Source organism: Ostrinia furnacalis, unplaced genomic scaffold (assembly GCF_004193835.3).
Source record: "Ostrinia furnacalis isolate ACB-3 unplaced genomic scaffold, ASM419383v2 OfSCF7471, whole genome shotgun sequence".
Taxonomy (NCBI): domain Eukaryota; kingdom Metazoa; phylum Arthropoda; class Insecta; order Lepidoptera; family Crambidae; genus Ostrinia; species Ostrinia furnacalis.
The window spans coordinates 136279-164046 of record NW_021137710.1 but is presented as its reverse complement, the minus strand read 5'-3'; the positions used below and the strand labels follow the sequence as shown (position 1 = coordinate 164046).

The following is a 27768-nucleotide window of genomic DNA, read 5'->3' as shown; positions in this document are numbered from 1 at the left end:
CTGTTATTTATCGACGCCCTGCCAATATGGGACCTTTCCGATACCTTGCATGAACTTTGGTCCAATTGGCGAGGGTTCGCGCATGCTCACAGCGAGCCTGAGGTGTTTTATCAAAATAATAAATTCTCAAAAGGTGTTAGTGATGTAAGGACGTGTCACGCCGCCGGAAAACCGGCGTGCGTTTATCATGACTACATAGTAGCCCCTCGTTATTAAATATACGATTTAAAGTAGAATTATATAACAAGTTGATAGTTTGGTGTCAATTGTTGTTGTGTATATCGATTATAAGTAGTAAATAAAGTTTTTAGCTGAATCTGTTAGCAGGTAAGTGAACGTGACGAGTCCGTTATGCTTTTGTTTTTGTGTTGTGTGTGAGTAATGGGAGACATTTGTACACACAGATTTTATGGTTTTCTTTGCTCAGTAATATTCATTTTTTTGTTAATTATCTTGTTATAACAATTCGACGCAATACCTACGTACGTAGCTTGATTTTTGTTAGAACTTATTATTTTGTTTATTATCCATCAACCGCTCTACTGGCTCTACCTAATAATTACTCTACCTAAGTAGGTATGACAGTTAACACTCATGAAATTTAATTACTTCAGTAATTAAAGCTTAATAGGAAGTTTAATCGAAACCTTGCTTGTTTATCGCTGTTTACTGTATCAAGTATGTCTCTACTCTGCGCTGAAAGTGCAACGGCAAAATCACTTACGATAACAAAATGCATTCACATAATGTAGATGCGTAGCTACTTTACTACTCGTATTTTAGTCACTTAAGTTAGAATTTCCTACTGATAAATGATCAATTCATCTACTGAGACCAATCTGTCATAAAACAGCGTTAGAGAGGACTCTATATCACTTATTAAATTTCTTTCATCGCCTGTGGCATGGCGCCCAAATTGCGAATGGTGCCAACCCACATCATTTAAATAAAACTTTTCACGTAATTTTACTTATGTTGAGTACTTACTGGATGAAATAGCAAACTACGCTTCAGTGCCGTTAGGTGTAATAAATTATTCATGATTTCGACGCTTAGCGACAATTTAGTAAATAGCTCAGAAACTCTACCTCGATGTGTTTATTCATTGGAAGACAAGTGCTACGAGAACAATCTGATAGATGCGTAGGCGATAAATCCTTAACGAGATAGTCTGGCCGTTATTGGATGGAAATTGCGAAACCTACGTTAGAGCACTTCTTTTTCTTTCGGCTGAATAAAAGCTGTATAAAAGATTAAAGCAGGTTAACGATGATCGACGTGTCATGAGGAAGATTCTAAAAATAATTCCTGGTAAATAATGAGAGTATTATGAACTGTGCTTTCAGACAGTTGTTAACTTGTTATCCAGTGGTACCAAATGTCAAATTGTTTATTTACAGACGGAGAAACTTGTCGCTTTCAGAGATTATTTGAGTCAACCAACGTAATAGGATAATTTTTTGAAAATAAGTATGAGTCTAAATATAATACAATTTTAATGAGAAATAAAACATTACTGATACTTTGAATAAGTTACAACGCCATTTATTAAACTTAATTACTACTTTAAATTAACGAACTTAAATAGGTACTTACCTAATAAGTAAGTTACCAAATTTATTATTCGTTTCAAGCTACATTTATTTTTTATGAAAATATGAGCTTGCTTTAAAAAAATGGGGTCAAAATAAGGGTTGAAATAAACGCTATATTCTTTCTTCGTAGGTACTGAAAATTGAATTTCCTCGTGAAATCACCGAGCCGTTGCCATGTTATGGCCTCCTTATTTCCAGGTTGTTTAAACCGTTTATGGTGTCTTTATGAAAATAAATAGAATAGGTACTCAATAATGCCTACGAGAAATGAGCAAGAACTTTTTAAGTAATTAGTAATTCTACCTATCATAAGTAATGTAATGGAAACTGCCATCCTTGGAGGCCTTTGGAGGTCATTTGGTTGAATCGAACGAAAAAGTTTCAGCGTAAATTAATAAAGGTCGTAATGTCCTTAGCCCATCAAACCCTAAGCGGTCGCACAATTATTTCTATTGCGTCTCGATTCGTGGGTACTTGGAGTCTTCCAGTGACGTGGCCCATTTTTAACTTGGTCCACAGGTCAAGTCGCTGGGTTGAATTTTTAAGTAACCTATTTTTTCTTCCAGTAACTGGGCCCACCTTCAATGCTTTTACTAATAAATGAAACACCAAATTAACAAAAATCTACTCTAGAATCTTAGAGTGGGCCCAGTTGCTGGAAGAAAAAATATTTAAAAATTCAATCCTGCGACTTGGCCCGTGGACGTGGCGGGCTAAGTCACTGAAAGATAAACTTTTTTTATGACGAGTGCAATCATCTTCGCATTTAAATTATGAAGCTTTTCTCATCCTAGTCTAGTTTTTCTCGTGCCTCGTTTCTCTTAATTATTGTGTCCCGATTCGCGGTTATTTGAAGGGATAGACTATGACGATGTTTCATCATCGCATTTGAAACTGTTTAACTTTTCTCTTCCTAGTCCAGTTTTTCTATGAAACACGGTTATGAATCGCACAAACGAATTTCTTGAGTCCATGCAGATTGCATTGTACGTGATTCCACTCTCGCCATTGTTATGCAACGCAGCACTTTCTTTGTGACGAGGTTATAATGGAAGCGCCTTGATATTTCGTACTTGCATTGTGCACTTCGCCGTCACACGTTGTTTTGTTGTGAATTGACAACAATATACCGTGAAGTCACGGGCGTGAATACAGTCCCAGATTGAAACTTTTCAGTCACTTTTGAAAAACCCTGTAGCATTTAAACTCGCGTATACGAATTTCCATAAATCCTATAGGAAATCGTAGTCGGTAGGTATATGAATTCGTTTCAATTATAGGGTTTATTAATTAATCTACAACACTCCTAACTCAAATATTGACGAGTCTCCCAGGCAAGAAAGATTAATCTGTCTGAAAGATTATCTGAAACTATTGATTGGTAGTATCTGTCTCTATCAATTTAGTCCACAGAAAAGGATCAGCCTAAACTGAGTGATTACTTTACGCCCTAGTAAATTCTCAATAACTTGTTTTCATATAATATGATTCCTTAAACTATTACGGTACCGATACAATGTACTATTGTTACAATGACTTTCGCTATAATGGGATCAATATCGTAAAGAAAAAATGTAAAAGAAAAATACAAACGAAAAGAAGAAATTTACGATTATTGGCCCATTTAAAAAGTGGCCAGTTTTCTACCACGGTTTATTTAAGAAATAACAAACAACAAAAATATGCGCAGCGGTGCTGTTTCAGATTCATAAGTATTTATAAATACTTATTAATAAATTAGTATTGAATAATTTTTCCATTTTGACTAATATTATGAGCGAATCTATGTGTAATAAGTACCTAGTTCTTTGACTATTATGTGTGCCTCCATTAAATTCCCTATCTAAAAATCTGTCGTTCTGAAACTGTCGTAAAAGCAAAAGCTCGTAGATAGCGATGGAACCGCAAGAGGATGTCGAATCCTCGTCACGCTCTGGCTTTGATCCCTCGTATCCTAATTTAAAATCTTTATGTAAGTGGGTACTTTATATACTTCTATATACAAAAACTTACTTATGTTGATTACACTCTAAGCCCTTGATAAAACGCCTCTAGTTTCTTGCTTTTACATAGCGTGGTATCCATTTATCGATCCCCTCATAAAACTTTGTGTGCCGACAGAATGAATACGAAATAAAATTTTGATTATCCATAACTTTTCTAATATACATAAGTACATACCAAAGATTCGATCAATCACAAACTTTGAAAGAGCGCAACTCGAATTAAATGAGAAAACTTCATACAAACAGCAGCTAATCGAAATCGAGTTTGCTTCGCACTTCGACATTGTTCTCGATAAGACGTAGACATAATGGTAATCGATGAAAAGATTTCTCTAAAAAGTAGAATGTGCTACAAAAAGGAAAAAAGATTTGGTATATTCTTATTTAGAAAACTTTTTTTGTGCTTGGTTTTTCTGCAATAAGTCGTAAGACTATGATTGAGAGAAAACTTATGGATTTAGGTACTACTTAACAAAAATATATTGTACAATTTGTCCCTACGTAAATATAGTTAACGTGAAAATAAAACATAACATTATTTTACTTCTCTAAGTAACTTACGATAAAAGTAAATATTTAACAAAGACAATGTTATAAATGTCACTGAATGTCCACACCCCCAGCAGATTGCCAATCTATTGCCTGTCACGCCCCTAGAAGATTGTATAGCCTGACCAGGAACATAAAAACCCTCGCCATGTTGCGGAAAACTAATGGTACTAATTTCTTTTAATGGCAACAGTAACTGAAAACTTCATTGACATGTCACCTTGCATGTCAGTCTATTGCTGTCAAAGTGTAAACAAACTTTATTTTAAATGTGCGCAATTGGTTTTATGAATTAAATTGCTAAAATATTTTTACAGTCGTGAAAGAAAAGTGGTTCACAATGTGTTAAAGTATTTGTCGAAGAGAAATACTAAGGGTTCGGACAATATTTTCATTGAATAATGTTTCCGACAAAGGTTGTCAAATTGACTGACATGTTTATCGTATAGTACAGTCCACTATGAAAATTAGCTGTGGTTTGTTTCAACTACCTATTTTAAAATTTTTTGTCACTTTCTAAGTGTTGAATTTTATGGGATTGGGAAAGAAGTACCGAGTTTGAAGCGTTCATGAGCAGACATTGCAGTTGAATATTCAAGTTCTGAATTTAATTATTGATGAATAATAAAATAAATTCTACTAGCTCGATTGATGGTTTCATTTAATTTATTTAAATCAGGTTACCTATAATAATATTTTTTCGTTAATTTATGAAAATATCAAATTAGCCCGTAATCTTGAATCCTGATACATAAAGTTAGCCTATTAATTTAACACAGGTACGACTGTACTCAGTGTTGCACTATCAAATGCAATTGACGCGCCTCTATGCCAGGGTTTTTATGTTCCTGGTCAGGCTATAATAAGTCTATTGCTGTCCACACCCCTTAAAACCCATATCTAAGCGGGGGACGAATATCCCACCAGCTAACTGCTAACCCAGCGGCTTATTGGCAATTTCCCCCAGGGGCATCGTAGCCACTTTTTGTGGCCGAAATAAAGTCTTCCTTGTTTCAAATTGCATTTCCTTCTTTTGGGACTTAATAACGTATTCACTTTAATTTGTTTCCTTTATTTATTTCCTCTATTTTATTATGTTTTTTCAATTCGGATGAATTAGGTCCTGTTGATGAATTAGGTAATCAATAGGGTACTAAGTATTTTTTTATAATTAGGTACATTATAACAAATTAACTAAGAAAGAAATAAACACAAAGAAAAAATCGAAAGCTTTTTTTCTAATTCATTTAAAAACAGAATCCAATTAATTCTCTTAACGAGAATTTCTGTGGTTGACTCATTGTCCTGTCCCATTTTGTGTCTAAAATAAATAAAATATAATAACAGAACCAACCCTTTTCACCGCCTCGACCTCTAATACTCTCAAGGATAAAAGTTGAACGTGCCTTACCTCTCATCTGTCAAATAATATTCGTGAAAGTGGAACCTCACCTCACTTGAGGTCCTTAAAATATCAAATTACATCACGTCCTGTCACGAGAGGGTTGGTTTTACATAATTACTTGGTTTATTTTTGTAAATCAGCCTTTATGGAGCTGAAAAATAACAATTCCAGTATTTCTTTCAGTGCCTAACTTTGTTGAAAATGAAACTTTACCACTGGCGTTTCTAGGATTATTTTTCAGGGGGGGTGTACCCCTGGCATACGACATACTGTTGTCGCGTTGGATACGGATCATCTTTGAAGCCCCTTTGTAGCCCAACATCCTGGGGTGGGCTGTGCACTTAGACCATTCTGGTGTCTCGGTCCAGCCGCCTGGACTACTCCTGACATTAGATTTCCAACATGTCTGATATTAACAGGCCCCTCTTTCCCACTGGGCACTCTGGGCACGTGCACGGCCCCGCGATCGAAGACCGCCCCCGTCTGTTCTCATATAAGATCTTTCTTCAGATGAGAAGGGCCTCCCTTGATCCTTCTGTGCCCAGGGCCCCTAATAAGTTAAAGACAGCCATGGATATGAAGTATCTATAAACTTCTGTGTGTTTATACTTTATACACAGTTTATAACTGAATCAGCACACGTGTTCAGTTGTTTTCGCCATTATCTTCCGCGCTGCTTCACCTGGCCTACATTCGTATGCCGTGTTAATCCATCTAATCCGCCCGGGTAAACGCGCTGCCAGGTGTAACCTGTTACATATAATATAATGTGCAACTTTAATTAAACTCGGATGGTAACGTAACTTGATGGTAGATTGAACTTTCCTTTATAACTTTTGAGTCGGGAAACCATAATCATTTGTAATGTTACTTCCACAACCAAGCAAAGAGTAATAAAGCACTCTACGTACCGGAAAAAAAAAGAAAAATCTTCCGCATTACACGATACAGCTAAAAAAAATGGGTCACAATTATTATTGGATTATTACATTGGCAATTTACCAAATCCCAAATTAATTCGTTGCCTAGACACCGTAGCATAATGCACCAGTACCTTCAATATCTGACTGCATGTACCGCTACATCGTACATGGCATGCCTTCAAATGCAGCGTCAGCACGCGACATACCAGAGGCCCTATTCTTTTGCCTACAATTTCAATAAATTCGACTTAACTCGTCTCACTCACTCACAGTGAAACGTCCGTGTGAATGATAGAGACGGCTAACATTGAGATTTTCCAACAATTTTCCAGAGTAGGCCTCCAGGCTGACGATTTGTGACCCACTTTATTAAACGGTCATAAGTATTGACAGAACAGCACTTAGTTCGAGTGTCATATGAGTTATTTCCGGTTCAGTCTGGGATACTTTTTAAGCATTAAGTAACAATATTCTTGAATCAGTATTTTTGAGAGTTTGCTTGTAAGAGGTAGAATAGATGCTGCAAAACATAGCAAGTGTAGAGCTATAGAAGCGATCTCTTCCGACCTCGTAAGAAAATAATCGCCAAAGCTACTTATTAGATGGTACATATATGTAAAATCTAGGACCAGATGGACACTGAAAAATATCTTGATTTACCGTGATATAGAGCCGCGTTACGTTTATGTTAAACGTAATTTAATTGAAGTAAAACCGGTTTCCTTCTATTTAACCCCTTGTCAACCGTTCTGAATCCGATTAGTCGCATCCCTCTAAAATCCGACCCGACATTCGACCTTTTAAATTAGTTTTGATACAATAGATGGGTTTAGGCCGCAACAATTTCATAGCGGCTATGTAAGTAGAGCCTTCCTTTTATGCAAGTTATTTACGTGTGAATGGCTCGAGTATGAATAGAAAGGGATTTAAATGTCAACGTCAATAGTCTTTTGTAAAGGGAACATAATTTTATTTTTAGCATAAAAGGGTGGAAGCAAGCCACGTAAACGCGTAGGTAATAGCGTGCAATATAAGTCGTACTTTGTGAAAAAAAACTGCTAGATGAGAGCTCTACTCGCGTCCAGAGGATTCCGTATAGATCTACATTTTTAGCATAATTCACATTATTTTACATGTAGTTAATTCTTCTAAGTTTGGATTTCCCGCTAACATGTCAAAAATAGTTGGTGATTGAGAATCATGTGTAACCTTTGAGTTTCCGTTTTTCCGACTTTGTACGGAACCCTAAACAAAGCTTAACCCTAGATAAAGCTCCTATGTGAGGGACACACGCGTCAATAATAATGTAATTTTCGTGCCACCAGACCCAAGCCGCACTTATGTAATATCAAAATGTGACACTACAAATATTGTGTGCTTTCAATGTGGAATTGCCACAATATGTACAAAATTCCAAGTTACTTATTAGGTTTTCACGTATGAATATTTTTTTATGATTTCACATTCATTAGTAAAGAATAAGGTGGATGGTTTGGTAGAGATACTTGGATGATGGATTATTATTATAAATGGGCTGGAGAATTTTGTCCAAACTAAATCTTTTTAGGGTTAAGCTAAGAGATGAAAAGGTACAAATGTAAGATGCCCAACTTCTTACGTTAGCGATATATTTTTAAGTTTTTGGTAAATAAGTATTTTTGACGAGTGAAGTGACGATAACCGATTTTCTGTGACCGAAACTAGCGATGCTTTTTTAATAATTCTTGCTTAATCCTGTAGCTATATTTATATTCCTATTATTATGAACATTTTACCTTATGACATCTCGTAATAAATCTTCTTCCAGTATATCCAATCAGCATCAACCATGCCGGACTGGACGTGGCTACTCCTGGCCGCGCTTTTCGGAGCGGTGTCGGCGCTGGCGGTGCCGCTGGCTTTCCTCTTCTACATCTTCAGGCCCTTTGTGAAGGATAACCGCCAGGAGGACAAGGTCTGCACGCCGATTACACTGCCACCGGTAAGTTCAAGTTCTTGTGTAGACTTTTGGGCGCATTTACGCGTAGGTCGCGCGCGCGTATTTTTCTTTGCTCTTGCACGATTTTGGGACAACCTATGGGATTAATTAATTCTCACTAAAACGAGATTAGGCAACACATAAACGCTTTTAAAAGGTATAAATGCAACATGAAAGTTTAAAACCTATTGGCTGATGTTGCAAACAAGTTAACACATTGTCCGCGGAAATGGATAATAAACTGAAAAATGAACTTAAAAGGTGTGTAAGTAATCACGGTTAGATCTGAAAGGGGGTCTGGTCTGGTACTTTTTAATTTACTTTTTGTATGGTAAATCTCAAAAAAATCAACTTTACCACTCAAATCCGTCGAAAGTTATAATAGAGTTCCCAAAAATATTTTTTGCTTTGCCCACGTCAAATTGTCAGCAACAGTATTTTCACATCTGAAGTTCAGCACTTGTTGTGAACCCCTTGTTTGTGACCACTTGTTGACTTTCGCTTCTTGGCTTGGCCACCATGATACAATTTGATGTTTATGCCGATTGAAATGTCCTTTTTTTGTAATTATGTGTTTCACTGAATAAAATATCTTATTTCCTTCTTTAAAACGATTTTGCTAAATCATTTTATTACTTAAATAATACTACGCAGTATTCCCCAAGTTATCGCTATCGTAACGCAGGCAGAGGGTATTTCAATGCCATTCCGATACGACATAGAGACGTAGAGCGTCAACCCTTTTAGTATTATTGCCGATGTATCTTAATATAGAGTCTTTTACAGCTTAGTGTGCAAGCAATAAGTACGCGATTCTATTCATATTTGTCGCAGTGACTACTTTAACGCGCAACATAAATTTTCGTAGTCGACTACGAATTACTACTTAATGACTACGAGTACTTACAACTTATAGCCATATTTTGTAAGCGAATTGTCTAGTGCTTTACTGAGTAGTGCCTGTGGTATGGCAGCGGCACGGGAGAGTGCTTTTGTGATACGTCAACGAGACTTCAGATCTTGTTTAGATTTGTATGCTCTGACACGTCATAATATGATAATTTCACTCCTCCTGTGCCACTCCCATACTTTTTTTTTATACCCAACGCGGAACTTCAGCGCATAAGCGCTACCTATACCTAGACAATTTCCTACTATGATTATATGTAGTAGGCTCGATATTGGATCACTCTGTATTTTATGAATTAGTTACTTCTGCTGTAAAATCAATATCAATCAACTGCCACTACAATAATTCCATAAATACCGATAGAGTTTCTCGTGCGTCAAACAACAAACTATGTCTACTTATAATAGCTACCCTGTCCTGCCTACAACAATCTATACATACCTACCCTGACCAAACCCTATTCATCACCGGGACGTAAATTAGATCGATCATTATTCGGGTGATTGAAGATAGATTGCCCGTTCGCAACCCAATGATTACGACAAACAACGTTGTAAGCATTCGACCGAGCCGTGTTTATCGAACGATCCCTACTTTTCTTTCGTCGGCCTACGTAAACATTAATTGGGAATAGGGCTGTACTTTTTTCATTTACTCCCTGATAATTCCCACCTTTTGTGTCCAGGATTAAAGGTCAACTTAGCAAAATGAACGATCCTTCGATGAAAAAATGAGATCATTTGCTCCAGTAGCGCTTCTTGGGGACGCCTTACGTGTAGCAGTGGACTGATATCCCAGATTTTCTTGGTTTATTATACTCAGTTGTGTTAATACCTGTGTTTGGAGAAATGTGTTGTTGTTTAGGTGTCTTTTCGTGTGTGATAGAATCAATAAACTGCAGAAATACAGTTGTATTCTATTTTAAATTTCGAGAAACTCCGAGGAGACAGCCAACTTTTAAACATTCGATTCGTCAATAAAAGGGCAAGAGCCCATCTGTGATATGGATTAGAGGGTTGACAGCCCTGTATGGCTCATTAGTCATTATCAATCGTCGCGGCCGGGGCTGCCCCAAATAAAGCCCTTTAATGACGCCTGCCCCAAATTGTATGTAATGAAATACAAAACGACTTCACTGCCAATGTGTGAAGTTAGGCCACACCCGGACACTCCGTCAAATCTCCAATATTGTCTAGTAAGGCTTCGCTTTTGTACAGGCTAAGCGCCTTTTTGTGAGTTGGGTAATGACAGCTAACAGCTGCTGATCACGGTCCTTCGAACAGAGCTAAGTAATTGCCAAATACTTAGAGACTGATATAACTCACATACGCTTTAGACTCTAAAATTTTTACCACTGAAAATCTTTTGCTTAAATTTCAAATAAGTACGTAGTTAGTTAATTATTTCCTCAGTTATAATAAGTAATTAACATAATATTAAGCATCTATCATAAATCACTTTCCATTACTGGAGCGAAGACATTGCCAAGTTAGTGGTTGCGAAGTGAAAATAGAGTCTTAAGCCCCAATTTCTTGCAGCCTTGGAATACACAATCGGCTTAATTACTTAATTACGTAATCTTGGAAACATTGAAATATTTTACTAACAACGTAATACCGCATTTACAAATTAATTTCGCACGTAACAAACTTTAATAGCTGATCCGAATCATTAACTCCAAGGAGTTTAGCACTTTGACCTACCTAGCTATCATTTAGAAATACCTTCATGAAATATTTATTACTTGCCTAAGTTCATGTTGTGTGGTCATAAATTCATTTTATGTTACGTCGTTATGAATTTTCTTTCATTACATAATAGTTATAGGTGCTCAAGTCGCTAAGTAACTCAATGAGCAATCAGTGTAAAAGCATATTATTATGACAGAAAACAATGATAAATTAAATCAACGTCCTCCATATTGGAGACGAAAGACTGTATTTATTTGTAGACTAGTTATTTTTTATCCTTGAAGCCTTTCCTCCAAAGAGGGGAGAAGATGAGATGTGTTTGAAATAACTAATTCTAGATTTCCGAACCGAAGCTGAGCGCAGAGGACGGAAATAACGAAATCCCATTGGTTATTCCCCTCCTATCCGCTATTGGTACAAACCAGATAAAATGATACAAAGAACCTTAGATCTGAAAATCATTTGCAGGAAATTCTGAATGAGTTGAGCCGAGGAGCTGGTTGTACCCCAGAGGGCGCTCTGAACGCGATGCTGCAGTTCATCTTCCAGCAAAGCACGGCCGACACTCGTTGGCTGCGTCGGCGCATGGCCACGGAACTGGCGGAGCTTCTGGCCAAGACTTCCTCAGGGAAGATCTTTGAGTCCCTTACTGTAAGTGTTTCTAACTTCTGTTGTAATATTACTTAGTGTGGTCCGTGAGCACGTAGAATTTTGTCCAGCTACCCATCCTTCTCGCTCCCGTATAATGATATTGCTAACGCGACTGTGTGACAGGCGCCCGCAATGAGTGTGCGAGCGCGACAGCAACAAAATTACACGTGAGCGATAAGGATGGGTAGCTTGGGGTCATTGGACAAAATTCTACGTGCTCACGGACCAGGCTTTAGCATTAGCTCAAAAATGCATTTCTTTAAAAAAAAATGCTAGCTTTTGGCAAGGGTTTCAAAAACCTATCGGGACTATTCCCAAAATACGACCCCCTTTGGTCGTTAAGATGTAACGGCCAATGAAATCCAACCAGTTAAGGATAAATAGTCCCGGGGGATAACTAACATTGACCCCGCATCGAAATTACTATAAGTAATTGTTAACTCTGATGATATAGGATTATAATTTATTTTTCCAGCTCCGCTCCTTGGAAGTGGGTTCAGAGTTTCCCATCATCACGAACATGCGTCTTCTAAGCGGGGAGTTGGAAGATGATGGAGCACGTCTGAGGTCGCTGGACCTTCGGTTCGACCTGGCCTATGACGGCAACTTCAGGATCGATGTGGACGCTGTTATGCTGCTGGGAAAAATCGCAAACATATCTATTACAGGTAAGATACATTCCTTCGTTTCAATCAAATGACGTGCACTGCTTGGCTAAAGCCTTTTCAAGGATTTCCACAACGATCGGTCCTTCACCCGCATCCAGGTGCTTCCCGCGACTTTCACAAGATCCTTAATCCACTGAATCATCAACATCATCATCATCTCAGCCATAGGACGTCAACTGCTGAACAAAGGCCTCCCCCAATGCTTTCCATGCTGTCCGGTTGGTAGCGGCCTGCGTCCAGCGCCTTCCTGCTACCTTTATGATGTCGTCGGTTCACCTTGTGGATGGACGTCGCACGCTACGTTTTCCGGTACGCGGCCGCAACTCCTGAACCTTACTCCCCCATCGGCAATCCACTGAATGGGAGGCCTGAAAAATACATTGTATAGCTAATAAATTCTTTGTGAAAGATCAATAGCTCTTAAAAAATTTTGTATCCCTGCTCAATTTTCTATCAGGTCAAGCACAAACCATGCATTTTTTTATTTCGAATATAGAAGACATATAAAATAGTTTCTATGTTTCGGCATTCTTGTTACAGTGGAAAGCATTAGCGGTACAGTGCGCATTATGTTCCGCCGAACGCCGTACACACATTGGGCGCTCGCCTTCGAGTCGCCGCCCAAGCTAGAGCTACGAGTACGAGGCCGCTTCCAGGGACGCCAACTCAAGCCTCGGCTGGCTTCGTTAGTAGCAGCTCATATAAGGAGAGCCGTGGCGCAGAGGCACACGCTGCCTAACTACAAGATACGGTTGGTGGAATTGCTTATTTTATCGCTTATCCACAACTTGATATAGGATCTCGCAAGGCACAACGCTGAGTACTTATGATCTGCAGCAATTATTTGTTTATTTTTGGGCTATCTTACTGAACACCGTACACATCATGCCATCGTTTCACGCAGAGACATGCGCTGCTTTGCTACAAGATTCGTTTGATGACATTTGGAATATCTCACCATCAGTACTCATCTGGTTATAGGACTCCCACAAGGCACAATACTGAACCCAATCTACATCACAGCTAAAACTTGCCAAAAACTTAGTCGTAGTCTTCAGTACTTTGGAGATTTTTGTGAAACCATCCTTATGAAAATCATTCTTTTGTTTCCAGCTACAAACCCTTCTTCCCCAAATCCGAACCAGGCAGCACGGAAGGTGAAGACGGGCCGACTCCAAACGGCCGGTTGACAGTACGACTAGTTGAAGTCACGCGGCTACAATGGCCGGGGCAAGTCGGCACTGTGCGGGCGGCCTTAGCTGTCGACTCTCATGGATGGGTAAGTGGTGAAATAAAGAAACGAACATTCAAGACTCTTTCTTAGGCTGAGTTGCACCACCTATCTTTTACCGTAACTATAACGATAACCGATGTATTTTGTATGGAGTTTGACAGATTTTTGATGTTTGTCAAAGCTAAAGTGCAATGAGTTGCACCATTTTACGTAGAGTGTGAGCGTTGAAATTAAACTCACCATCTGCATCTGTAGCTTTAATGAAATCTAATATATTGGAACAGCATCTGTAGGTAAACCTAACAAGCTCACTGCAGAGTTTTTGCCACGAATGCGATACTATTGTTTTTTTGCATTTCTTCCACTAAGCTGCAGAGATATTATGTCTCCTGTTAAAATGGTGTGTGTGTGTGTGTGTGTGTGTGTGTGAAGTTGAAATGGTTATTGTAGAATGTCATACATATTCTAGTTATTTTCTGTATTACCACTCGAATAAATATATATTTTTTTTTTAATTTTATTTTATCTATTTAATTTTAACTTCCATCGGTCTTCAGGTATCCTTACGGCGGGGTGTGTTAGTACTAGACATAGTACTGCCAGCGGTCGCGGGGCCTCTCGGCTTGGTGTGCTGCCAAGGAGTGGGCGTGGTGCTAGTAGATACAGTGGTACCCATGTCGCCGGCCTACCGCGCTGATCTGAGGAGGGATGACGTAGTCCTGGCTATAGACAACAAACCCATCAACAATGTTGCACAGGTATAATATAAGATACAATCGCGGTCCCAACATAGACCCTTGCCGGGCTCCACATTAAAAAATATAAAACCTTGCAGAGCTCCAAAGTAAGAAGACTTTGGAGCTCTGCAAGGTTTTATGTTGGGTCCTCGATTGTGAGTTGCCGAGGAGTGGTCGAATGCTAGTGGATATCGTGGTGCCCATGTCGCCGGCCTACCGCGCTGATCTGAGGAGGGATGACGTAGTCCTGGCTATAGACAACAAACCCATCAACAATGTCGCACAGGTATTTATGATAGCTCGTAAGTGTACTGAGATAAAGCCTTTTTTTACTGCTTCTGTGTTGGTTCCACAATTGTATGTGACCAAAGAACAGGTGTGGCTAGCACATAATTCAGCCTTTTTTACTGTGGGGCTCTACAAGGTTCTATGTTGAGCCCTCTATTGTAATTTGCCAAGTGGGCGTGATACTACTAGATACCGTGGTGCCCTTGTCTCCGGCTTCCGCGCTGATCTAAGGAGGACGCGATTAAACCGAACCAAAGAGTGTGTGTGGCTAGCTGATACTCACCCTTTTTTCCTGTGGGACTCTACAAGGTTCTATGTTCGGACCGATTTCAGTTACCAATCGTTTTCATTGTTTCAATCCTCCGAATAAACCCATATTCTTCTGTTCTTCAGGTAGGCAAACTCCTCCGCTGCGTTGAACGTCGCGCAGTTACGGTGCGCGTACGACGCGGTGGGACCAACGGTAATGCTCGCCGAGACGACACCGCGCCGGAGCCGAGACGTGTCCGGCCCAACTTCACCTTCAGACGCGTGTCAGAAGTCATGGAGGGGGTCAGACTTCAGGGCATGAGGGCGGCCGCTTCTAGGAGTAATTTACAGGTATGTAATTTAACTATAGAGAAACATTTTCATATTTCTTGATGATTAATACTTATTTATGTTAAGCTTGATCTACATTTGCTTTAAAGTCATTTATGTTTCTTACGTGGCTATTTACTCTTTTTCGCTTCACTGATATACCAAAAACTATGGGTTGAGATTCAATAAGAAGTGGAAAATAATAAATCCTTTTCAAATAATTTGATGAAATAGATATTTCCTTTATCCAGGAACCTGACCAATCCCCAGCCAAATCACCGGAACCGCCAATTGAGACTGAACCACAAGCAAAACCCAAAACTGACCCAGCAAAACCGCCAAAATCGACAGAGCAAACCCCCGGGAACTTCGGCCTACGCAAACGCCGATGTTCCGTAGAAAATAAGTCTTCCGACAGCTCTGCGGGAAGCACCCCTCCCGCCTCAGGCGCCAGCACCCCCCTCAGACAAGTGACAGCTGTCAACAAAACTGTCAAACACCCTGACATACCCATCATTAGGACGGACTCATCGGAATGCAAGGTCACAGAGAAAGGAGACGTGTTGGACGACGAGGAACAAATATTTGAAACAGGCGGACCAAGGCAGTGCGAGCATGTAGAGATTTGTCAAATGTTTTGGACCAAGAGTATACCATTGAAACCTATCATACCTTTCGATGAGGAAACGGAGTTCAAACTAAATGAGAATCACAAGTATTTGAATATAAATGTGTGGGCCACGGTAACGGGGGAGAAAGACGAAATTTTGTTAGGCTATTTAAATATTCCACTTGCTGCTTTGCTGGCGGAGTGTCAAGACTCGACAGTGCCCCATCATATGAAGAGATACCAGTTTCTGCCTCCTGATGTCGATATCAAATTTAGGTAAGGGAACCCAATGTTTTATTTTAAGTAATAACATTATTCAAGTGATAACCCCATGAGAATCTATTGTTCAATGGATCAATTCACTCACCTCGAATCACTCGATCCACTACTGCTCTCTTCGGTTTCAGAATGGATCTCAATGCACATTTGAAGTTTTAATTTGAATCACTAAAGGAACTGAATACTAAATAATAAAATTTAGACCCAGCCAGACCAATAGTGAATCCCAATGTGATAGTCACACAGAAAATCAGCGTCAGTATATCCTTTTAGCGGCCTGCGTCCAGCGCTTTTCTGCTACCTTTATGATGTCGTCGGTCCACCTTGTGGGTGGACGTCCCACGCTGCATTTTCCGGAACGCGGAATCCACTCCAGAACCTTGCTGCCCCATCGGCCGTCAGTTCTGCGTACTATGTGCATTGGACATGGAAAGCATTGGGGAGGCCTATGTTCAGCAGTAGACGTCCTATGGCTGAGATGATGATGATGATGATATCCTTTTAGATTAAAAGAATAAAAAAGGTATGTCAAATTCTCTCTCCTCACAGCAAAAGCCACAAGCTGTCCTCCCACGCCGGCTTCGAGCCGTGCCTGTGTTTCGGCGACGCGCTAGTATGGTGGGAGTGGGAGGGGGAACTTCGGGGACAGGGGTCCACCTGTAATAAATAAACCCCATGGAGCTTGTGTCCTATTGCAGTTTCAGGATGGGTTTCAATGAATGCCTGATGGAGTTTTCATTTGATCCACTGATGCTTGAAAGTACCTACTTAGATATCAGATAAAAAGTCTGTCAATTTCTCTCTCCTCACAGCAAAAGCCACAAGCTGTCCTCCCACGCCGGCTTCGAGCTGTGCCTGTGCTTCGGCGACGCACTAGTATGGTGGGAGTGGGAGGGGGAGCGCAGGGGGTAGGCTCCGTCTCAATAATAAATCCCATTGAAATGTACTGTTCAATAGAACAAATAGCACTTAGGTATTTTCCGAATGTTCATTATAGATTGGGGATTGACAGAGTATCTACACAGTAGATAAATCATATACTGTGGTATCTACCTATGTCAGATTCTTTTTCCTCACAGCAAAAGCCACAAGCTGTCCTCCCACGCCGGCTTCGAGCCGTGCCTGTGCTTCGGCGACGCGCTAGTATGGTGGGAGTGGGAGGGGGAACTACGGGGGATAGGGGTCCGCCTGTAATAAATAAAGCCCATGGAGCTTGTGTCTTATTGCAGTTTCAGGATGGATTTCAATGAATGCCTGCTGGAGTTTTCATTTGTTCCACTGATGCACCTTGAAAGTGTCTACTTAGATATCAGATTTAGACTTACACCCAAAGAATCCCAATGTGGTATTCACTCCGAACCGCCAATAGATATCCTTGCAGATTGAAGAGATAAGAAAAAGTCTGTCAATTTCTCTCTCCTCACAGCAAAAGCCACAAGCTGTCCTCCCACGCCGGCTTCGAGCCGTGCCTGTGCTTCGGCGACGCGCTAGTATGGTGGGAGTGGGAGGGGGAACTACGGGGGACAGGGGTCCGCCTGTAATAAATAAACCCCATTAGAATTTACTGTTCAATAGAACATATAGCACTTCACTCACTCGAATCACTCTTTAAGATCCATTACTGTTCTCTGTGGAGCTTGTTTGGAGTTTTCATTTGGTCTATTAATGGAACTGGAAAGTGGATATGAGATTTAGATCCTTAAGATATTCAATAGGACTCTATGTGGTATTTTCCGAATTGGGGATTGACAGTACCTAAAGTACCAACTAGCAGCGATACAAAAGGTCGATACGACTGTCGAGTTGACAATATATTCTGTCTCTTTCCATCTTGTGCATTTGTCGTAATGTCTCGTTATCCCGCCAAAATATGTCAAAGTCAGACGGGTTCACCCATGACATTGGGTGTGTTTACATTTGGTATCGCTTCTCGTTGGCCGTATTATGTCAGATTCTTTTTTCTCACAACAAAAGCCACAAGCTGTCCTCCCACGCCGGCTTCGAGCCGTGCCTGTGCTTCGGCGACGCGCTAGTATGGTGGGAGTGGGAGGGACATCTACGGGGGACAGGGGTCCGCCTGTAATAAATAAACCCCATGGAGCTTGTGTCCTATTCCAGTTTCAGAATGGATTTCAATGAATGGATGATGGAGTTTCATTTGATCCACTGATGCAACTTGATAGTACCTACCTACTTAGATATCAGATTTAGACTTACACCCAAAGAATCCCAATGTGGTAATCCACACCGAAAATCATCGTCAGTAAATCCTTATAAATTGAAAGAATAAGAAAAAGGTATGTCAAATTCGGAAACGTGGCCTCTCAGGCCTTATACAGAAGCTCAAAGTTGCACAGCGTGCTATGGAGAGGGCTATGCTTGGTGTTTCTTTGCGAGATTGAATCCGAAATGAGGAATTCCGTAAACGAACTAAAGTCGCTGACATAGCCCGACGGATTAGCAAGCTGAAGTGGCAATGGGCAGGGCACATAGTACGCAGAACAAACGGCCGATGAGGCAGCAAGGTTCTGGAATGGAGGCCGCGTACCGGAAAACGCAGCGTGAGACGTCCACCTACAAGGTGAACCAACGACATCGTAAAGGTAGCAGGGAAGCGCTGGACGCAGGCCGCTACCAATCGATCAACGTGGTAAACATTGGGGGAGGCCTATGTTCAGCAGTGGACGTCCTATGGCTGAAATGATGATGATGATGATGTCAAATTCTCTTTACTCACAGCAAAAGCCACAAGCTGTCCTCCCACGCCGGCTTCGAGCCGTGCCTGTGCTTCGGCGACGCGCTAGTATGGTGGGAGTGGGAGGGGGAGCTGCGGGGAGGGGGCGGGGCCCGCACGCGCGCCCCCCGCGACGCCCCCCCGGCGCCCCCTCAACCGACCCGCGCGGCCCATGACTTTGTACGGACGCACTTCCACAGGTCAACGCAGTGCGACTTCTGCAATAAGAAGGTCAGATTTGAATTTATCTATGGAACATATACAGGGTGGAAACGTTAAGTGAGATCTCACTCGATTATTTCTAAACTATACAAGATATCGAAAAACTGATTACTGATCCTATCTTGTATAGTTTAGAAATAATCGAATGAGATCACTTATCGTTTCCACCCTGTATAGTAATCGGTTTTGTGACTAAATTGATTTATTAGACGAGAGCATGCCAAAGAGAACCCCAATTTAGAATAATCATGACAGTGCCACAACGCTGATTTTGGAGCACCAAGAGAACTCCGTACTCTAAGGATCAGAGTTTGGCTTCTACATAAGGTTACACGCAGTGTTAATTAACTTTTTCACCATCATTATCATCAATCCCAATTTTCAAGTGATCTTTATGAAAACAAAATTCATAGTATGTGTTACCATAGGGGTCACTTAAAAATTAGGGATTGATGGTGAAAACGGGTATTGTGTATGGGTCCTTTGTGTGACCGCTACCAACCAGCTGCCAACCAACCATCCAAAAATAATAGAAGAAAAGATCCACCTGCTAGACAGCCACCTAGTCTAGTGCCAGACTACTTTGCCAGAGGTCGCGGGTTCGATCCCAGCACAAAACAAGCACGCTTGTATTGAGACCAGCTGGCTTTATTGAAAAATTCACATTTTCACCCATTCACTAAGATATTTTATCACAGATATGGCTGAAAGACGCGATGCAATGCAGAAACTGTGGTCTGTGCTGCCACAAAAAGTGCGTCGCCAAATGCCAAGAGTCGTCGCCCTGTATACCCAAACAGGACCGAGGTAAGTAACACCATGTATAAAAGTTCGTTGCATGTTTGTGGTGGCGTAGGCATTTCATCATGAGAAAAAGGAGCTACATGACCCAGTTGTGTAATAAGGAAAATTAATAGTAATAAAGGCAGTAGAAGATAGCTAAAAGTGACTCAATGAAAAAAGCGAGAAATCATTCATTGTTGTGACGTTCTTTGGTCGCCCAATGATGATGATGATGTAGATAACAGCAAATAAGATTAAGATAAAAAAAACCCTAGACGATGGTCATCCCATACCGTTCTCATTTTACTAGAAAAAAATATTGTGCTGAAATAAACTGAAATGATGACGATTGTTACTCACGGCAGGATAAGAATAGGTGGGTGTACTCATAGGTACTTTAACTTTCAACTGGAGCGATTCAACGCTTGGCTTAACGGAGGGATGGTTGCAATTTTGACGCAATGTGAATTCTATTTCAAGGTGTTTATGACATCATTTAGATTCAAAGCAACTTGTTGCATATTCATTTGGTCTATGTTGGTACATTATATTTGAATAAGACTCAATATTGCTACCATAATACACAACACCCCTTTATGTGTTCATCAGTCACTCACAAGTTCACAACATGTCCCGTTTGCTTTTCCTAATTATTAAGAGAAAGTTCTGTTTAGAATTTGTTTAGTTAAAATTATTATCGTTATCAAAATAGATCACTTCATATTTGAAAGTAAGAAATGCATCAATTATATCGAAAGCGCAATGAAATCATTGTTTCCGGCTCGGACAATGCACTGTGCAATAAACTTATACCTAAATAAATTGCGCCTGCACCTTCAGAAAGTCGGAACCAGACGTCAGGATCTGACATTGAGTCGTCATCTAGATCTAGTCCATTGTCAAGAGCAAATATTTTTGCCGTCCTTTGACGTCACCTTTCTTTGTTCACATTTCCTACACACATCATTGCCAAGTTTTGGTGAATAATCAACGCGATCATTAAGAACTGCGTTTCCCGAAACATGGTTTTTGGATGTGACTTCAGCGGGAATCATTGGGATAGCAGACTCATAGCATATTACTCAAAATATTATTGTCGACTACGAGTCACATCTTCTGAGTTGGTGATTTCATCCAGTCCCGTGTCGGTGTTTGGAATGGATGACTTAGATTTCACACCACAGATGTAACAGATTTGACAAATGTCTCCTTAGATGCGAAAAAAATATTGTTTCCCAAAAAATAAATCGCCCATGAAAAGGTGGAATCCCTGAAAAAAAACATTATTTAGTTTGGTATTTTGTACAATCGCGTTATTTCATTCTACTCATTCCATATTTTAATATTCCATATTACTCTTTAAAACATGACTGAAGCGCTCGAATCTTTGCCACCTCAGTCCAAATAAAACCCGAAAAAATTCCAAGAAAAGTTCAGCATTTCTTTAACCTGATGCTGGCAAAACAAAGTAAAGTAAATGAATTCATCAACACTTTACTCATTTCCAAATATATTTTTACTGTTCTTTAACGTTTCTGTTTTCTTTTTGTATGCTTCAAAAGGAATAAAATTTACGTATAAGCGCGTTCGTGATCTCTTTGAAATCGGGCCAAATGATTTGCTTGGTGTTGTGCTAACGACCAGCGGTCGGCGACCTTCGGCCATCAACGCGGACGTCTCACTGAGGATATTATCATTTATTTTGGATTTCGGAATGTTTTGCAAATATTAAAATACAAAAGTAAAGACTAAAACACACGCTTTAAATTACAATTCAAACGTTGAAAAGATAGGCAGACAGGCACTCACTAAGTAACAAAATTACGAATCAAAATAATTCATTGTAACATCGAATAAAATTAAAATCGTAATTATATACAATTTGTTATTAATTAATGTTCCTACCGACACTTTACGAGAATCCAAAATTTCCGCGATTTAAAATAAGTAGGTAGGTATACCTACCAAATTGCCTCGCGGAACTATCACCTCATAGATAACATCGCCATTAATTCATTATTACCCTCATACATGCTATGCGATATGGTATTATGACATGAAAAATTACAGTCATAACATGTCCACGTCAATACTAACAGAACGCAAATTGAATTATGTTAGGCAACGCGAAGTAGATCGCATATGATTAGTGTAATATTCTCTGTACAATAAAATAAAGTAACAACGTGTTACACACGCGTGGCGCGCTAGCAATCCGGCAATGTGGAATTTTATTTAGAGGCTGTTGCGTGAACGTTGCGAATGCGACGCGGAAGGCAAGGTGCGCTAGTTGGTCGTGTTGCAAAGCCACCAACCCGCTTCTAGCTGGTAACGAAAGAACAACAATGATTAAGCTTAGCTAAGACTTACCTGTGTGAATCCCCAACCCATCTGCCCAAGGGGAGTTTAAACCAAACCTCCGTTTTACTCTAGTAAATTGGAGAAGGTCGTGGTGGCAGCAGTGAAGAGTAGGTTCTTAAAGTTAACATAGAACTGGAAACTGGACTTAAAACATCGTGTATTACGTATTTTACAATAGAGTTTTATTTATTATCTCTCTACATTTTAACAGACAATTTCTCACGTTCGTTTCTACAGACAAATTACAAAACAAAGTAATATAAAAAAATCTTGAAATATAATCTTATCCTTCACAGAACTTTCAGATACAACTTTAATATTTCCTAATACAATTATTTGTTCAGTAAAAAGAATAATCACAGTTTTGCGATTCATTATTTCTCATTTCCGTATTACAATTAAAAACAAATAATAAAATGAGTTATGCTAATGCGGAATACCGCAAAAGATAATTATTACAATTGAGAACTTACTTAGTTGTGTTTACAAAACATTTTGTCACTAGGAATGATTGTTTTCCGTGTAACTTCGTAAATGCGTAGACTCTACCTGTTTTTTCCGCTGTTACGATCATTGGCACAAACAATGCGTTAAAATGTTGCCAATTAGCGTAATTACAATTGCACAACAATCGGAATGTATTACTTGAAAATAGATCACGATATCTTTCAGGAAATCGCATAATTCAAGTCCACATTTTTACTCAATGCGAGTGAAAAAAATTTGCGAGAAAATTGAAAGTAGGTCTCAACTCAAACGATGTAATGTAAGAAATGCGCAGTTATTTTATTATTTTAAAACTATCACGACCGATAAACATTTTTAGTAAGGAGACGTTTAAAAATAAAAGTGTTCCATCTCTACCGTGATTTCGTAGTATGAATCCTCATTTAAAAAAACAAAGTAAAGAACTATTGTAATAACATAGTTCAAATGTTACTATTTTCTAGTTGCATACAGCACTCTATCGATGCGTTTCTTCGTCGTTACAATGCACAAACTGACTACCTTATGCCACTATTTAAAAAAACAGGTGTATTGTATTTGTCCACAGACAAATCGACGAGCCTCAACTGCCCTCCTCCTGAGCTGATCATGACAGAAGCGGATTCCATTGCAGACCCTGACTCAGATGATGAACCAGAACGAAAAGATTCCCTTGACGTACACGAGGAGGGTAAGTTAACATTTCTTCACAATGATGAATTAGAATTTGTAAAGTTCTTTGTATATTTTTGTTATTATTCTGTTATTACCAAAAAAAGCAAAATTTTTACATTAGATAGAGAACCCGTCAATAGCCTATCAATTGGTTTTATTTGCAGCAGTTTTCAACTGACAAAAATGTTTGGCATTTTAAAATAATTAAAAAAAAATCATTTATTTCCAAAAATACTTGTATACAGAGTTATTACCGAGTCTTCCCGGTAAGTAGTCAGAGACACTTGTATTGGGAATAACTCGACAACATTTTGTTTTTGTTATTGAAATCCCCAAAAGATTCCTATTTTTAATATTGTTTCTTTTGTTTTCATACACACAGACGAATTATACGAATGCTGACACGCGCAGTGCTTACCGTGTAGCTAACGGTACACGGAGCAATCGACTCGCTCAGACTCAGGTTTCTACTATTATATTTGTCTGGATCTGTCCATTTCCTGGGAATCCCCCGTTAGAGATCATGGTCCTTTGTTAATGTTTCTGTGAATCTGTGCTCCCTTTCATACCGTGCTAGATAGTACCTTGCTTTTTCTATGTGATATAAACTTTGTGATAACAGACCCAGATGCCTGCATTGATATGATTTTGGATGATAGAGACTGTTCTATGGTGCCAAATATGTAATGTTTTAACAAAAAATTCTAACTATTAACTTTTACATCAGTTTACTTTAAAGTTACAGTTGCGTGTGTAAAACATGCATGTGCGGATATTTTACACTACCGCATAAAAAGCGGATGCAAGTACTTATACCCATGTTACATCACTATTGAAGTACCTAATTGGGCTTTGTAAATTATAGGAAAATTATTAAGTAGTCCAATGTACGTAATATTATGTAGGCAGGCTCATTACTTTCCGGTAGTGGCTTATTACTTTTACTGAGTTATTTTGAAGGTCGCGATGTATTTTCTTTGTCTTAGTTCACTTTTCCTGATACCAAGTAGGCTACGCGTTGACCTTACCGATGCTTCCCGAGAATGTAGAAAATGTTAGTTGTAGAGTCGAGACTCGAAAGTGTGTAATTGTTTCGCCAACTGTGTGTTCCTCTTTTGTTTGTGAAACTGCAGGGCGATATTTGTGTAATAGAGATCATCTTGTGTAGAGAAAATTGACAAGTTTGCATTCTTTTCTCGGGTGAAAATCATACTAAACATCCAAGCGTTGCTGAAAATAAAGCCGTCACATTTTTCTCTATTTCGAGATGTTCTCTTTTGCACTAAAATCGCACCCGGTCTGTAAAATGTAAGTCCTATGAAACGCATGGAGTGGTTTATGTGTATGTGTGGGGGTGTTCTTCTTACTTTTGAATTGGTGAAAACAATGCGTACAAACTTACACTAAATTTTTCAACATAATATTTATGTATTTAACTTATGTTCGCATAAGTATTTATCAACATAATATGCGCATCACCACAATACTGTCTACTTAGGTGTTAATTATACTTTTTTTTCTATGTTACATTACATTGTTAGCAACTAGTTTGTCCTTTAACGCTCTGTTTGCCATATTTAAGACCGCTCGAAGATTTTATATTAGTGGTTTATTTCACAAACGGTGCAACATGCCTCTAACAAACTAGTTTACTGAAATCTGACACACAATTACTAAAGGATGTGCACATTTTTGTTACAAACGCACAGACTGTTTATTCTGATTATTTCACTTCTGTGCAACTTGTCTTAATAAAATTGTAATATACTCGTTGCAGTGAGCCACTTATTTATAAATTCGTTTATTGCAGGTTAATTAGCATAATAATATTAAACCACTGGATCATCCATCAGAAAAGTTTGACGAGATATGAGTGTTGGCCAACGGGTTTGTTTACGCTACAATTAATGTAAAGAATTCTACGTAATTGATGTAGAGTCTCACAATACTTTTTCTTGATAACAGTCTCAAGCGATGGGAGATGAATGATCAAATTGCTGAACAGATTCTAAAAAGACGCAAAATCTCGATTTAAACTCAAGCATGATAAATATTTAAACTAACCTGAATACAGAATTGAATCAATTTTAAAGTGTACGATACATTAACTTATAATAGGTGTCGTATCGGTAGTATACAGGCCTACCTTACGTTCTCTTGTGACTTGAAGACCCTCAAGTGGTATAGATTCTGGAATACACATGTCGTAGGTAAAGATAGTACCAAATCCCTGGTCCCAAACGTCCAATATGCCATACCTCCTTGGAATCTCTTAACCCAATGTCCCATTGACCAGGAAGAAAGACTGCCACACTAGATGCTTTTAGTACTGGTGAATATAGTTACCTTGCTGAACTGCACCGGCTTGCTCGCGTCAAAATCTAGCGTATTGCGCCTAGTATCGATGCCCAGATGCCCACTCACGCTTTCTCACTTCTTGAGCGTGAGCGAAAGCATTCAGCAGCCGCATTACGGCCACATGACACACATTTACTGACTCACCAAAGTGAAGTCAACTTATTTATTGGTATTTCCCAAGGTCGTCTTTGGGTATACGAGTATGTACACTAGCAGGTTGCTGACACATAGCTTTCAAGACGCCAATCACCTATGCTAAAGCCTGGTCCGTGAGCACGTAGAATCCCGTCCAATGACCCCAAGCTGCCCATCCTTGTCGCTCGCACGTAATTATGTTGCTGTCGCGCTCGCACACTCACTGCGGGCGCGCGTCGCACAGTCGCGACAGCAATATAATAACGCGCGAGCGATAAGGATGGGTAACTTGGGGTCATTGGACGGGATTCTACGTGCTCACGGACCAGGCTTTAAAAGTATCAAGCGTGGCTCTCGCCGTGCCAGTGAGTTCACCCTTACATCGCAGGTGGCGGGGCCATGAGCGCGCTTGTGGCGGGGCTGCGACGCGCCGGCTCCGCGCACTCGCTGTCCGCGCCGAAGACTTGCTCCTCCTCGCGGTCGCTGCCACCTTCGCCGAGCCATACGCCGAGGTAAACATCGAAGAGCTCTGAATCTCGTAGATTGTGTGTGAAGAACCTGCATGTATCTATAACTCTATTTCTAGATCCAAAGATTCCTACTTGTTCCATTGTGTTTTCTAATTTGGTTTCACGTGTTTCTGATTGCCCCATTTTCCATTATTTTGAGTAAGATATGAAATAAATGACAATAGCATGAGATATTATGAGAACAGCGATTTGTCCATTGACTATTTTTTACCCCTTTTGTGTAAAACTAATGCCTTTTGAGGATGTCACGTTGTGTCACTCTTTTTCATGGTCTTGGTTTCTTCTATTCCTTCTATTAGCTAGATTCTAGAGAAAAATTGATGTTATTTACCCACGTATAAAGACGAAAACGGCGACATTTTTCACGATCAGCCCTTGTAACGCAAAGGAAGCAGTCTCTCGAGCCGGTGGGCAACCCGTTCGCCGGGTGCGGGGCGACGTGGCTGGCGAGGGGCGGCGTGAGTGCCATGCTGCAGCCGGCGCTGCGCAGCGCGCTGCCGCCCGACGCGCTGCTGGCGGCCGCGCGGGACTGCGCGCCTGAGCTCGCCGCCAAGCTCACGGCCAGCCAGATACACGAGATGGTGAGTGTCTAGCGGCGCCTGCCACGTGGCGGCGAGGGGCGGCGTGAGTGCCATGCTGCAGCCGGCGCTGCGCAGCGCGCTGCCGCCCGACGCGCTGCTGGCGGCCGCGCGGGACTGCGCGCCTGAGCTCGCCGCCAAGCTCACGGCCAGCCAGATACACGAGATGGTGAGTGTCTAGCGGCGCCTGCCACGTGGCGGCGAGGGCGGCGTGAGTGAGTGCTAAGGCACACGATGCGTTGCGGCGGCGGTGCAACGCTGGAGCGGTCTATTTCTAGCGGCAGAAGTGATACCCGTCTGACGCTGGGCAGTTTGAAATGGCTCAATTGTAAGAACAGCTTAACATGCCCAAGTGCCCACTGACTGAATCATTGAATCATATTCCTTTTACTAACGAAACTGGAAGTAATTTGTCTAAAATAACTTCTGGATTCGTTCCCATTATCTAAAATCACTTCTGAATTACACTCGAGAGCTATGAGAACGAACTATCCACTCCTAGACAAAGAGGTGCGGCGAATGCCAAACGTGTTGCTTTGTCCTTCCAGCTGTAAGCAATCCCCAAAGATCTATCAATGACATATCAAGCGTGTTACTTTTATCTTTCCAGCTGCAAGCGGTCCGCGAGGAGCTGTCAGCGGATGACACGCACAGCGCCGAGGGCGAGGGCCGCGCGTGCGCGCTGACGGCGCTGATGCTACACTGCTGTGCGGCGGCGCAGGTGGCGCAGCAGGCCGAGCCCGCGCCAACTTGAACTTAATAAATTATTGTCATTGTACTTGGCGTCTCATTCAAACCCTAAT

At 40.4% G+C, this 27768-nt stretch overlaps 1 protein-coding gene across 1 annotated transcript; it reads left to right on the top strand.

Moving 5' to 3' along the window:
* Positions 1 to 65: 65 nt before the first annotated feature.
* On the top strand, positions 66 to 27721 carry Pdzd8 (PDZ domain containing 8). Its single transcript, XM_028321165.1, has 15 exons — positions 66 to 327; positions 8286 to 8459; positions 11526 to 11708; positions 12184 to 12376; positions 12917 to 13127; positions 13490 to 13655; positions 14168 to 14368; positions 15029 to 15235; positions 15466 to 16100; positions 18843 to 19068; positions 19758 to 19866; positions 23258 to 23380; positions 26246 to 26369; positions 26776 to 26968; positions 27576 to 27721. The coding sequence occupies exons 2-15, from the start codon at positions 8307 to 8309 to the stop codon at positions 27717 to 27719; spliced, it is 2868 nt and encodes a 955-aa protein (XP_028176966.1). The 5' UTR covers positions 66 to 327; positions 8286 to 8306; the 3' UTR covers positions 27720 to 27721.
* Positions 27722 to 27768: the final 47 nt, after the last annotated feature.